General features: G+C 48.7%; 1 protein-coding gene across 1 annotated transcript in view; it reads left to right on the forward strand.

Moving 5' to 3' along the window:
* The window catches only part of cdh24a (cadherin 24, type 2a), a 72,257-nt gene that overhangs the window by 4,919 nt on the left and 52,338 nt on the right, over positions 1-15,000 (forward strand). The window contains 1 exon segment of the mRNA XM_076990129.1: positions 14,145-15,000. This exon segment is cut by the window's right edge and continues 276 nt beyond it. Within this exon segment, the coding sequence (XP_076846244.1) occupies positions 14,797-15,000 (204 nt within the window). The 5' untranslated portion in view covers positions 14,145-14,796.

Consider the following 15,000-nt stretch of genomic DNA (forward strand, 5'->3'; position numbering starts at 1 on the left):
CCACACGCACGTGACCTCTCCCCTGTTAGAACAGACACTCCCCCCACGCGCACGTGACCTCTCCCCTGTTAGAACAGACACTCCCCCCCCACGCGCACGTGACCTCTCCCCTGTTAGAACAGACACTCTCCCCCACGCGCATGTGACCTCTCCCCTGTTAGAACAGACACTCCCCCCACGTGCACGTGACCTCTCCCCTGTTAGAACAGACACTCCCCCCACGTGCACGTGACCTCTAACCTGTTAGAACAGACACTCCCCCCACGCGCACGTGACCTCTCCCCTGTTAGAACAGACACTCCCCCCACGTGAGCGTGACCTCTCCCCTGTAAGAACAGACACTCCCCCCACGTGAGCGTGACCTCTCCCCTGTTAGAACAGACACTCCCCCACGTGACCTCTCCTCTATTACAACAGACACTCCTCTCACGTGACCTCTCCCCTGTTAGAACAGACACTCCCCCCACGTGAGTTTGACCTCTCCTTAACCCTGGACCCCTGGGAGCAGACGACCTGTGACAGCGAGACAGGTAACCACAGCCCTGTGACAGGACCTGGTGCAGACCTGTATAACCCCGTGTAGCCCCGTGTAGACCTGTGTAGACCTGCCATCTGTTCACCCACCCAAGACTGTGTGGGTAAACTGACTCTCCTGCCCACTGGGACACTGGACTACACCTGCTCATCACTGGCTGAGCATCTGAGATGACGGCAGAATGCCTCCATATTCATCCACCCTCTCCACCTCCACCTGTGGATATAGCGTCTCCACACCCATGCTGACCTGGCTATGTGGGCTGTGTATAACGTAATGGGCTGGTCGTTAACTGGGGCGCGGTGGAGGACAGGTTCCCCCAGGTTCCTCGCAGGATTGCTTCCTTGAGGGAGTCGTCCACAGGCACTGGCACCTCCGGCTTCTTCATTAACATCTGCACCCAGAAATCTGTCAAGCTGCTCTGTGTTGTAAAAAGCGCTATATCAATAAATTTGACTCGAGCTGACATTTGGAGAAATAAGGTTCCTGTCACTGTGTTTCAGCCTCCGAGCTGAAGTGTAGTTCTAACACTTTGATCTTACTTTTCCTGTGTGTGAGCATTCGGTCATCAGCTGTGTTAACCAGCTGGAGGTCACTGTGGCAGCTTTGTGGTTTGTGAAAGGGTTCACGCCCAGACTGGAGGCCCTGAGTGTGTGTGTCCCCCCTGAGTGAGTGTCCCCCCCCCCCGAGTGTGTGTCCCCCCCCTGAGTGTGTCCCACTCCGTTCGAACACTCTGGTCACCACGGCAGTGACGTCTGCTAGTTGGGGCAGGACAACTGTGCTATTCACCGCACTGCGTTAATGGTCCATTACACAGCAGGACGTACAGTGTTGCATCTAACGTTACAACAACAGAAGAGAGAGATGTTCATACACATTAGTCCCATGGAGACTCTGCTCAGTTTAGAGGTAATTTGTGTGTGTGTGTGTGTGTGTGTGTGTGTGGTCCTGGGTAAGGGTGGAGTGTGTGGAGTTCACAGCAGTGTGATGTCTTCATGGTGAACGCCTGCGTGCTGTGTGTGGTGTGAGCCCCCCCCCCCCCCCCCCCCCCCCCTGTGTTCCTCCACTCACGGATTCACCAGAGTCACTCCTGTTCAAAGCTGCTGGAACAGAGTGTGTGTGTGGAGTGTTTAGAGTGATCATTACTGCCACTGTTCAGAGCTTCCGCCGCGAGTCACTGTCAGGCACGGCAGGGCGGGAAGACGGCACGGTTCTGTTCAGCTGGGGACCAATTGGACATCAGCAAAGCTTTTTAGATGATTACCAACGCACTGCTGGAGCACACACAGCAGTGTGTCCGCTCTCGTTTAAACAGCTCAGGGTGGCGTTCACTGAAATGTTGTAATGAAACACTGTTGTGATTAAACTGATGCCACTGAGTTGATTAACTACCAATCAACAGCCAGTGCTCTTTGTTGTTAAATGAAAGCATTTGACCTTCTTTGTGCAGTGACTGAGGTTTAACCCTGTGTCTCTGGCAGTGAGACTGTTCTCTCCACCGGGGACGTGTCTCTGCCGTGAGCTGTCTCTCTGTTGTGAGCCGTGTCTCTGCTGAGAGCTGTCTCTCTGCTGTGATCCGTCTCTCTGGTGTGAGCTGTCTCTCTGCTGTGATCCGTCCCTCTGCTGAGAGCTGTCTCTTTGCTGAGAGCCGTGTCTCTGCTGTGAGCTGTCTCTCTGCTGTGAGCCATCTCTCTGCTGTGATCTGTCTCTCTGCCGTGAGCTGTCTCTCTGCTGTGATCCGTCTCTGCTGAGAGCCGTCCCTCTGCTGAGAGCTGTCTCTTTACTGAGAGCCGTGTCTCTGCTGTGAGCCATCTCTCTGCTGTGATCTGTCTCTCTGCCGTGAGCCGTCTCTCTGCTGTGATTCGTCTCTCTGCTGTGAGCCGTGTCTCTGCTGAGAGCTGTCTCTCTGCTGTGACCGGTCTCTCTGCTGTGATCCATCTCTCTGCTGTGATTCGTCTCTCTGCTGTGAGCTGTCTCTCTGCTGCAAGCTGTCTCTCTGCTGTGAACCGTCTCTCTGCTGAGAGCTGTCTCTCTGCTGTGAACCATCTCTCTGCTATGAGCTGTCTCTCTGCTGAGAGCCGTGTCTCTGCTGTGAACTGTCTCTCTGATGTGAGCTGTCTCTCTGCTGTGAGCTGTCTCTCTGCTGTGAACCGTCTCTCTGCTGAGAGCTGTCTCTCTGCTGTGAACCGTCTCTCTGCTGAGAGCTGTCTCTCTGCTGTGAGCTGTCTCTCTGCTATGAGCTGTCTCTCTGCTGAGAGCCGTGTCTCTGCTGTGAGCTGTCTCTCTGATGTGAGCTGTCTCTCTGCTGTGAGCCGTCTCTCTGCTGTGAGCTGTCTCTCTGCTGTGTAGGCCCACGTTAGAGGGCGACGGCAGGACTTTAACTCATGCATTTGAAGATATTTAATCCACTGTAGAGAAAAAATGTTGCCAAGAGCGTGAGTAGCTGGGAACTGCTAGACTGGTGAAAAGCAATAGAGAGAAAAGAGGGAGAGAGGGAGAGGGAAAAAAGAGAGGGAGAGGGAATGGGAGAGAGGGAGGAGGAGAGGGAGAGAGAGAAATAGGGACAGAGAAAGGGAGAGAGAGAAAGAGAGGGAGGGAGGGAGACTGGGAGGGAGGGAGAGAGAGAGAAATAGGGAGAGAGAAAGGGAGAGAGAGAAAGAGAGGGAGGGCGGGAGACTGGGAGGGAGAGAGAGAGAGAGAGAGAAAGAGAGAGAGAGAGAGAGCCTGAGGCTACAGAGATTCCACCGTGTCTGTCTCATATCAAACTCAGCAGCCGTCTCCCCCAGAGGGCCACAGAGGCAGGACAGGGGAGGCGTGTGGAAGTGAGGCTGTGCTGTAAGAACCTACAGTAGTGTTGGGGTGTGAAGGCGTGCGGTTGGTGCGTGTGGAAGAATGCCATAGCCGCCGAGCCCTGTGATTGGCTGGAAGAGGGGTGGGGGTTTGGACCAGGTTCACCGCCTTCATCCACACGTGAGCTGCTCTGGGTCTCAACAAGGCACACGCTTCTGAGCACCACGCCAGCTGACTCAGGGCCTCCCTGCTGCTGCGGGATCTGCTACAACGTAGTGTGCGGGACGTGGAGCGGGACGTGGAGCGGGACACGTCGTGATCAACAGTGGCACGTGCACAGCACCCTGTGTAGCCCAATGAAGCAAAGAGAAAACTAGATCTGGACTAGATCACTGCAGAACACACACAGGCCTGGTCCGGATCGGTAGAGAATACACACAGGTCTGGATCGGTCCAGAGATAACTGAGCTATTCTCTCCATTCATACACATACAAGCTGTTTCTCATAAATGTATCTAATGAAGTGAGCAGGCAGTGCATATAGCTGTAACCCACATGACTGAACTGATGTATTTATGGAAGGTCAATAGCATACTGGAGTTAGAGAGGGGGGGATGGAGTTAGAGAGGTGTTCTTATGGTAGGAGAGGAGGGGGTGGAGTTAGTGAAGAGGGGGTGGAATTAGTGAGGAGGGGGTGGAGTTAGAGAAGTGTTCTTATGGTAGGAGAGGAGAGGGTGGAGTTAGTGAGGTGTTCTTATGGTAACAGAGAAGTGGGAGGAGTTAGTGAGGTGTTCTTATGGTAATAGAGAAGGGCGTGGAGTTAGTGAGGTGATCTTATGGTAGGAGAGGAGGGGGTGGAGTTAGTGAGGTGTTCTTATGGTAATAGAGAAGTGGGTGGAGTTAGTGAGGTGATCTTATGGTAATAGAGAAGATGGTGAAGTTAGTGAGGTGATCTTATGGTAGGAGAGGAGGGGGTGGAGTTAGTGAGGTGTTCTTATGGTAATAGAGAAGTGGGTGGAGTTAGTGAGGTGATCTTATGGTAATAGAGAAGAGGGTGGAGTTAGTGAGGTGTTCTTATGGTAGGAGAGGAGAGGGTGGAGTTAGTGAGGTGTTCTTATGGTAATAGAGAAGTGGGTGGAGTTAGTGAGGTGATCTTATGGTAATAGAGAAGAGGGTGAAGTTAGTGAGGTGATCTTATGGTAGGAGAGGAGGGGGTGGAGTTAGTGAGGTGTTCTTATGGTAATAGAGAAGTGGGTGGAGTTAGTGAGGTGATCTTATGGTAATAGAGAAGAGGGTGGAGTTAGTGAGGTGATCTTATGATAATAGAGAAGTGGGTGGAGTTAGTGAGGTGTTCTTATGGTAATAGAGAAGTGGGTGGAGTTAGTGAGGTGTTCTTATGGTAATAGAGAAGAGGGTGGAGTTAGTGAGGTGATTTTATGGTAATAGAGAAGAGGGTGAAGTTAGTGAGGTGTTCTTATGGTAATAGAGAAGTGGGTGGAGTTAGTGAGGTGTTCTTATGGTAATAGAGAAGTGGGTGGAGTTAGTGAGGTGATCTTATGGTAATAGAGAAGAGGGTGGAGTTAGTGAGGTGATCTTATGGTAGGAGAGGAGGGGGTGGAGTTAATGAGGTGATCTTATGGTAATAGAGAAGAGGGTGGAGTTAGTGAGGTGATCTTATGGTAATAGAGAAGTGGGTGGAGTTAGTGAGGTGTTCTTATGGTAATAGAGAAGTGGGTGGAGTTAGTGAGGTGTTCTTATGGTAATAGAGAAGGGCGTGGAGTTAGTGAGGTGATCTTATGGCAATAGAGAAGAGGGTGGAGTTAGTGAGGTGATCTTATGGTAATAGAGAAGAGGGTGGAGTTAGTGAAGTGTTCTTATGGTAATAGAGAAGAGGGTGGAGTTAATGAGGTGATCTTATGGTAGGAGAGGAGGGGGTGGAGTTAGTGAGGTGTTCTTATGGTAATAGAGAAGAGGGTGGAGTTAGTGAGGTGTTCTTATGGTAATAGAGAAGTGGGTGGAGTTAGTGAGGTGTTCTTATGGTAATAGAGAAGAGGGTGGAGTTAGTGAGGTGTTCTTATGGTAATAGAGAAGTGGGTGGAGTTAGTGAGGTGTTCTTATGGTAATAGAGAAGTGGGTGGAGTTAGTGAGGTGTTCTTATGGTAATAGAGAAGTGGGTGGAGTTAGTGAGGTGTTCTTATGGTAATAGAGAAGTGGGTGGAGTTAGTGAGGTGATCTTATGGTAATAGAGAAGAGGGTGGAGTTAGTGAGGTGATCTTATGGTAGGAGAGGAGGGGGTGGAGTTAATGAGGTGATCTTATGGCAATAGAGAAGAGGGTGGAGTTAGTGAGGTGATCTTATGGTAATAGAGAAGAGGGTGGAGTTAGTGAAGTGTTCTTATGGTAATAGAGAAGAGGGTGGAGTTAATGAGGTGATCTTATGGTAGGAGAGGAGGGGGTGGAGTTAGTGAGGTGTTCTTATGGTAATAGAGAAGAGGGTGGAGTTAGTGAGGTGTTCTTATGGTAATAGAGAAGTGGGTGGAGTTAGTGAGGTGTTCTTATGGTAATAGAGAAGTGGGTGGAGTTAGTGAGGTGTTCTTATGGTAATAGAGAAGTGGGTGGAGTTAGTGAGGTGTTCTTATGGTAATAGAGAAGTGGGTGGAGTTAGTGAGGTGATCTTGTGGTAATAGAGAAGGGCGTGGAGTTAGTGAGGTGATCTTATGGTAGGAGAGGAGGGGGTGGAGTTAGTGAGGTGTTCTTATGGTAATAGAGAAGAGGGTGGAGTTAGTGAGGTGTTCTTATGGTAATAGAGAAGTGGGTGGAGTTAGTGAGGTGTTCTTATGGTAATAGAGAAGTGGGTGGAGTTAGTGAGGTGATCTTGTGGTAATAGAGAAGGGCGTGGAGTTAGTGAGGTGATCTTATGGTAGGAGAGGAGGGGGTGGAGTTAGTGAGGTGTTCTTATGGTAATAGAGAAGAGGGTGGAGTTAGTGAGGTGTTCTTATGGTAATAGAGAAGAGGGTGGAGTTAGTGAGGTGTTCTGGTAATTGTAGTTTATCATATTCCTGTTCTTACTGGAAGCAGAAATAACAAAATGCGTTTAAGTCACTATTATGGTGGTCGGCATTACCATCTTACACTTCTGGAGTCAAAGACCAGTGTTATATTGTGGTATAAAGTGTTATAAAAAGCTATAGCTCTTCTCAACCTTAGATCCATCACAAATAAATAATTTAATGATCTCATTAATTCACATAAACTTGATATGATGTTCTTGAGTGAAATAACTTCTCTTTTGAAAACTGCATTTGAAAGGAAACAGCATTTCCTCTCCTTTGAAAACCCAAGGACAAAACTGGCAAAGATCTTTTGGCACAGTTGGACACCTTTGATTTGTCTCCGCTACTGAAAGGACACTTTCACAGTCGTGGGCACACACCGGACCCGGTTCACAGTCGTGGGCACACACCGGGCCCTGTTCACAGTCGTGGGCATACAGCGGACCCAGTTCACAGTCATGGACACACACCGGACCCGGTTCACAGTCGTGGGCACACAGCGGACCCAGTTCACAGTCATGGACACACACCGGACCCGGTTCACAGTCGTGGACACACACCGGACCCGGTTTACAGTCGTGGACACACACCGGACCCGGTTCACAGTCGTGGGCACACACCGGACCCGGATCACAGTTGTGGGCACCAGACCTGGTCATTAGCAAAGGGCTGAACATTCCACCTACTCTCAGCAAAGATATATCTCTCTCAGACCATTTATGTGTTTTGCTTTGATATTTTAACTACTGTAGTTACTCAAACTAGATCTGTTTGTGTTAGAAAAGATAATACCATGGTGTTGTTGATGGCAGCAGTGTCTAAAATACACATGCACAACTCTCCAGAATAAGGTGTGAATATTCTTAACTCTGAAGCTGTAAACATCACTGCAAAACACCACGGTGATGCTGAAAACACCACGGAGATGCTGAAAACACCACGGTGATGCTGAAAACACCATGGTGATGTTGAAAACACCACGGTGATGCAGAAAACACCACGGTGATGCTGAAAACACCATGGTTATGTTGAAAACACCACGGTGATGTTGCAAGGTAGCGACAGTCCAAAAAGTCAATGTAGCATAGATGAGGACACACTAGAGTCCAACATGACATTTCCGAAGAGTCACGTGATACTAACCGGAAGACCTATAGCCAAACAATCCTACTCCTCTGACATGGTGAGCAAGAACATCAGTATTGCTCACCTCATTTACAGTCTTCAAGAGGCTGAGGAACCTAGCAAAGCAGACAGCGCAGAAATTCACCTGTTCAACGCTGTAATGAATGTTCAGTGTCCTTCAGTGATACCCATTCAAACCCATTTCAATAAGAAGGTTACTACTACGTCTCTGTTGTTGCTGCTGACCAGAAGTCCATGTGCAGTCATGACTCTCAGCTTTTAAAAGAAATCTTTCACTGAATAACGACTGGATTTACTGCAGTCGTGAGTGTATTTACTGCAGTAGTGAGTAGATTTATTGCAGTAGTGAGTGGATTTACTGCAGTAGTGAGTGGATTTACTGCAGTAGTGAGTAGATTTATTGCAGTAGTGAGTGGATTTGCTGCAGTCGCGAGTGGATTTACTGCAGTAGTGAGTAGATTTGCTGCAGTCGTGAGTGGATTTACTGCAGTAGTGAGTGGATTTACTGTAGTAGTGAGTAGATTTACTGCAGTCGTGAGTGGATTTACTGCAGTAGTGGGTGGATTTACTGCAGTAGTGAGTAGATTTACTGCAGTAGTGAGTGGATTTACTGCAGTAGTGAGTAGATTTACTGCAGTAGTGAGTGGATTTGCTGCAGTCGTGAGTGGATTTGTTGCAGTAGATAGTAGATTTACTGCAGTAGTGAGTGGATTTGCTGCAGTAGTGAGTGGATTTGCTGCAGTCGTGAGTGGATTTGTTGCAGTAGTGAGTGGATTTATTGCAGTAGTGAGTGGATTTATTGCAGTAGTGAGTAGATTTACTGCAGTAGTGAGTGGATTTGCTGCAGTCGTGAGTGGATTTGCTGCAGTAGTGAGTGGATTTACTGCAGTAGTGAGTGGATTTGCTGCAGTAGTGAGTGGATTTACTGCAGTAGTGAGTGGATTTACTGCAGTAGTGAGTGGATTTGCTGCAGTAGTGAGTGGATTTGCTGCAGTAGTGAGTAGATTTATTGCAGTAGTGAGTAGATTTACTGCAGTAGTGAGTGGATTTGCTGCAGTCGTGAGTGGATTTGCTGCAGTAGTGAGTGGATTTACTGCAGTAGTGAGTGGATTTACTGCAGTAGTGAGTAGATTTGCTGCAGTAGTGAGTGGATTTGCTGCAGTAGTGAGTGGATTTGCTGCAGTAGTGAGTGGATTTACTGCAGTAGTGAGTGGGTTTACTGCAGTAGTGAGTGGATTTGCTGCAGTAGTGAGTGGATTTGCTGCAGTAGTGAGTAGATTTATTGCAGTAGTGAGTGGATTTGCTGCAGTAGTGAGTGGATTTGCTGCAGTAGTGAGTGGATTTACTGCAGTAGTGAGTAGATTTAATGCAGTAGTGAGTGGATTTGCTGCAGTAGTGAGTAGATTTGCTGCAGTAGTGAGTGGATTAGCTGCAGTAGTGAGTGGATTTGCTGCAGTAGTGAGTGGATTTGCTGCAGTAGTGAGTGGATTTACTGCAGTAGTGAGTGGATTTACTGCAGTAGTGAGTGGATTTGCTGTAGTAGTGAGTGGATTTGCTGCAGTAGTGAGTAGATTTACTGCAGTAGTGAGTGGATTTGCTGCAGTAGTGAGTGGATTTGCTGCAGTAGTGAGTGGATTTACTGCAGTAGTGAGTGGATTTGCTGCAGTAGTGAGTAGATTTGCTGCAGTAGTGAGTGGATTTGCTGCAGTAGTGAGTAGATTTACTGCAGTAGTGAGTGGATTTGCTGCAGTAGTGAGTGGATTTGCTGCAGTAGTGAGTGGATTTGCTGCAGTACTACTTTTGGCCATCATGTCTGTGCCACTAAAACTACTGTTACTGTCTCTCTTAAAAAAGAGAAAGTTATTTTCAATGACATAGAAGTGACTACAGATCTATCACCAGACTGTGTGTAGTGCCTAGGGCTGGTGTATGAGAGGAAACTTCAGCTGAACAAAGAAGAGATGGAGCTGACTATACCTGGCATTAAACAGCTGACTGACCTGGGGTCAGTGCTCATCTCAACTCCAGAGAACCGCAGACCAAAGACTGAGTGAGAAACCTGAACGTTCAGATGTGAACCTCAGCAGTCACATCAAACCAGTAACAAAGTCAGCAGGAAACTCCCCAGTCAGTCATATACCACCTAAAGAATAAAGTTGGAAAATGTCACGGCTAAGCAGGATCTGATTCATATCTTTATTTCCCGTGGCTGTTCTATTACATTGATCTTTATATTGGTCATTATACTGGTCGTTATGCTGGTCATTATACTGGTCATTATACTGGTATTCCTGAGTCCAGAATTACCCAGTTCTAGCTCATTCTGCTGCTAGAACTCTCTGATTACTGATCACTTCCCTCCAATTCTTAAATCCTTACGCCAGCTACCAATTTATTCAAAAATAGATTTTAAGTTTGTCTAATTGTATGTAGATAAATGACTGCGTGAGCACTACGTCTCTGCTCTGCATGGGCAGCACTAACCCAGCAGGCCTGCAGCTCAGCACTAAAATGCACTTTTATTTGAATTATTGAATGATTATGATTTTATTTTCATCTTTTATCTGAGCACCTTGGTTCGTTTGCACATTTGACCGGCCTCTTTTGCTTCCTGATGTATTCAGAACTTTCATTTTGATTGGGTTTCATTTTGATGATGGTTTCGTTTTGATGCACTTTGTAATTTGTTAATTTGTTAATTTAAATAAATTATTTTAACTGTTATTATTTTCCCATCTAATTAAATGGTTTGTTTTGCAGAGACTTTCTTGAGGTGATAGAGCTACATGAAATAAGCACTATTTGACTCTTTTATGTGAACCACTTTGATTTGTCCCTGTGTATGAAAATGAATTCAAACCACTGCAGTGGGTGCTCTACAGTAATCAAAGTGTAGCCGGATATTAAATGCATCTGTATCTGTCTTATTCAACAGCCAAAACCACGCCCAATACATTACATCACAACCCAGACCACGCTCAATACATTACATCACAAACCAGACCACACCCAATACATTACATCACAATCCAGACCCCGCCCAATACATTACATCACAACCCAGACCACACCCAATACATTACATCACATTCCAGACCACGCCCAATACATTACATCACAACCTAGACCATGCTCAATATATTACATCACAATCCAGACCACACCCAATACATTACATCACAATCCAGACCACGCCCAATTCATTACATCACAACCCAGACCACGCCCAATACATTACAGCACAACCCAGACCACACCCAATACATTACTTCACATTCCAGACCACACCCAATACATTACTTCACATTCCAGACCACGCCCAATACATTACATTACAACCCAGACCACACCCAATCCATTACATCACAACCCAGACCACGCCCAATTCATTACATCACAACCCAGACCACGCCCAATACATTACAGCACAACCCAGACCACACCCAATCCATTACATCACAACCTAGACCACGCTCAATACATTACATCACAACCCAGACCACACCCAATACATTACATCACAATCCAGACCCCGCTCAATACATTACATCACAACCCAGACCACACCCAATACATTACATCACATTCCAGACCACGCCCAATACATTACATCACAACCCAGACCATGCTCAATACATTACATCACAACCCAGACCACGCCCAATACATTACATCACAACCCAGACCACGCCCAATACATTACATCACAATCCAGACCATGCCCAATACATTACATCACAACCCAGACCACGCTCAATACATTACATCACAACCCAGACCACACCCAATACATTACATCACAATCCAGACCCCGCTCAATACATTACATCACAACCCAGACCACACCCAATACATTACATCACATTCCAGACCACGCCCAATACATTACATCACAACCCAGACCATGCTCAATACATTACATCACAACCCAGACCACACCCAATACATTACATCACATTCCAGACCACACCCAATACATTACATCACAACCCAGACCATGCTCAATACATTACATCACAACCCAGACCACGCCCAATACATTACATCACAATCCAGACCATGCCCAATACATTACATCACAACCCAGACCACGCCCAATACATTACATTACAACCCAGACCACACCCAATCCATTACATCACAACCCAGACCACGCCCAATACATTACATCACAACCCAGACCACGCCCAATCCATGACATTACTGCGCCCCCTGCGGGAGACTGCAGGTCACTGCTGGTCCATGGTTCATGTTTCACCAGAGCTGCTGTCTTCCTCTGAATCATCACCCCGTGGGTTTAGAGTCAAGCACAACAAGCAGAACAAGGAAAACAGGAAATACACAGGAAGTTGTTTATGGTGGGATGCCGATTTGCATATTATTTGCTACACAGCCATCAGATTGCAGAATGACTCACCGGAGACACATGTGGTTAACATCAGGGATGTGATGCACACGCAGGTCACGTGATCCCTCCGGGTGCCTCACGAAACCTTCAGGATCAGCCGTGTGGAAACGACCACGCTGCCTCACAGAGCAGGCTGGAAGAGGGCGGGGCGGCCTCCTGTCGCACGCTCGCACGGCCCAGCCCACTTCCTGTCTCCCGGCTCTCAGCGCTCTACCAGTGTGTAGTGAACAGATGTAATCGTGCCCTAATTGTGACACACCACGAGTGTCAAGGGTGCAGTGCAGAGAGTGCACAGAGCTGTGAACATAAGGGAAGGGTGAAGGGTGAAGGGTGAAGGGTGAAGGGTGAAGGGTGAAGGGTGAAAGGTGAAGCTCACCATGGCTTTGGTAGGAAATGTGGGAAATTACATCTGAGGTATCTGCTGGTTGTCTAATGTACTTTAATCATAATTACCAAGCGGACCTGGCAGAGACCGTCAAGGGTTGAGCTGATGGAGAGAAGTGGCATAGAAGCTGGGAGGGGCCTCCTCCATCAACGTGACGATGGTTGAAACACCTCCATCAGTGTGATGATGGTGGAGACACCTCTGTCAGTGTGATGATGATGGAAACACCTCCGTCACCGTGATGATGGTGGAGACACCTCCGTCAGTGTGATGATGGTCGAGACACCTCCGTCACCGTGATGATGGTGGAAACACCTTCATCTGCGTGATGATGGTGGAGACACCTCCGTCAGCGTGATGATGATGGTGGAAACACTTCCGTCACCGTGATGATGGTGGAGACACCTCCGTCAGTGTGATGATGGTCGAGACACCTCCGTCACCGTGATGATGGTGGAAACACCTTCATCTGCGTGATGATGGTGGAGACACCTCCGTCAGCGTGATGATGATGGTGGAAACACTTCCGTCACCGTGATGATGGTGGAGACACCTCCGTCAGTGTGATGATGGTCGAGACACCTCCGTCACCGTGATGATGGTTGAAACACCTCCATCAGTGTGATGATGGTGGAGACACCTCTGTCAGTGTGATGATGATGGAAACACCTCCGTCACCGTGATGATGGTGGAGACACCTCCGTCAGTGTGATGATGGTCGAGACACCTCCGTCACCGTGATGATGGTGGAAACACCTTCATCTGCGTGATGATGGTGGAGACACCTCCGTCAGCGTGATGATGATGGTGGAAACACTTCCGTCACCGTGATGATGGTGGAGACACCTCCGTCAGTGTGATGATGGTCGAGACACCTCCGTCACCGTGATGATGGTGGAAACACCTTCATCTGCGTGATGATGGTGGAGACACCTCCGTCAGTGTGATGATGATGGTGGAAACACTTCCGTCAGTGTGATGATGGTGGAGACACCTCCGTCACCGTGATGATGATGGTGGAAACACTTCCGTCAGTGTGATGATGGTGGAGACACCTCCGTCAACGTCATGATGGTGGAAACACCTCCGTCACCGTGATGATGGTGGAAACACCTCCGTCAGTGTGATGATGGTCGAGACACCTCCGTCACCGTGATGATGGTGGAAACACCTCCGTCAGTGTGATGATGATGGTGGAAACACTTCCGTCAGCGTGATGATGGTGGAAACACCTCCGTCAGTGTGATGATGATGGTGGAAACACTTCCGTCAGCGTGATGATGGTGGAGACACGTCCGTCAGTGTGATGATGGTGGAGACACCTCCGTCAGCGTGACAATGGTGGGGACACCTCCGTCAGTGTGATGATGGTGGAGACACCTCCGTCAGTGTGATGATGATGGTGGAAACACTTCCGTCAGTGTGATGATGGTGGAGACACCTCCGTCAGCGTGATGATGGTGGAGATACCTCCGTCACCGTGATGATGGTGGAAACACCTCCGTCAGTGAGGTGATGATGGTGGAGACACCTCCGTCAGCATGATGATGGTGGAAACACCTCCGTCAGCGTGACGATGGTGGAAACACCTCCGTCACCGTGACAATGGAGTCCCCACACATACAGAGACATGCCCTTCAGGTCTGGCTTTAGTGTGAAGTTGATGGTTCCCAGAGGAGGCGGAGCTCACTGTGAGACTGGTGCCACCCTGTTGCCACGTCATGCTCCTGTAGCAGCCTGAAGACCCGCCCATTATGCTAATTATGCACATGGTAAATAAGTTGTGCGTTGTGCTCATTGGTGATTTTTACTGTTTATCTGGTTCCAGGTTGGTCCATCAGGAGAGACACAGACACACCTGCAGATGATGGAAGAACATGGGAGGAGAAGAAGAGAGGGAATATAAAGAGAGAGCTGGAAAAAGAGAGAAAAGAGAAACACACCCAGAGAGGGAGGAAGAGGGAGAAGAGTAGAGGTGAGAGAGAGAAAGGGCGAAAGAGAGAGGAGTAGAGGTGAGAGAGAGAAAGGGAGAGAGAGAGGAGTAGAGGAGAGAGAGGGAGGAGTAGAGGAGAGAGAGAAAGGGAGAGAGAGAGAAGAGTAGAGGTGAGAGAGAGAAAGGGAGAGAGAGAGAAGAGTAGAGGAGAGAGAGGGAGGAGTAGAGGAGAGAGAGAGGAGTAGAGGTGAGGGAGAAGTGGAGGTGAGAAAGGGAGGAGTAGAGGAGAGAGAGGGAGGAGTAGAGGAGAAAGAGGGAGGCATTAAATGAGCAGTCTGGCTGTAGAAGGAGGACAAGGAGGGATGGATGAACGAGAGCAGGAAGGGTGTTGGGCAGAGGGGATGAAATGAGTCACTCTCCACCTGGAGAGAGTGAGAGTGTGAGAGAGTGAGAGCCACAAAGGGTGGGTGGTGTGGCCCTGTGTGTGGTGTGGCCCTGTGGGTGGTGTTGCTTCTCCACCTCCACCTCTGGGACTAACCAGGCCAGTATGTTGCGGAGTGTCTGGCCCAGGGCGCTCTTCCTCCTCCTCATCCTCCTCCTCCTCCTGCTGCACACGTCTGGCTGGGATGGCCCAGTGCCCCGGGGCAGACCGGCCCGTGTCGGGGGGGACCCTCACGCACTCTCCCCAGGGGGCGGGACCAGGGGGCGGGAGGATAGCTCCGCCCCTGCAGGGGCCGTCGTCACGGAGCCT

This window comes from Brachyhypopomus gauderio, unplaced genomic scaffold, assembly GCF_052324685.1.
Source record: "Brachyhypopomus gauderio isolate BG-103 unplaced genomic scaffold, BGAUD_0.2 sc73, whole genome shotgun sequence".
Taxonomy (NCBI): Eukaryota; Metazoa; Chordata; class Actinopteri; order Gymnotiformes; family Hypopomidae; genus Brachyhypopomus; species Brachyhypopomus gauderio.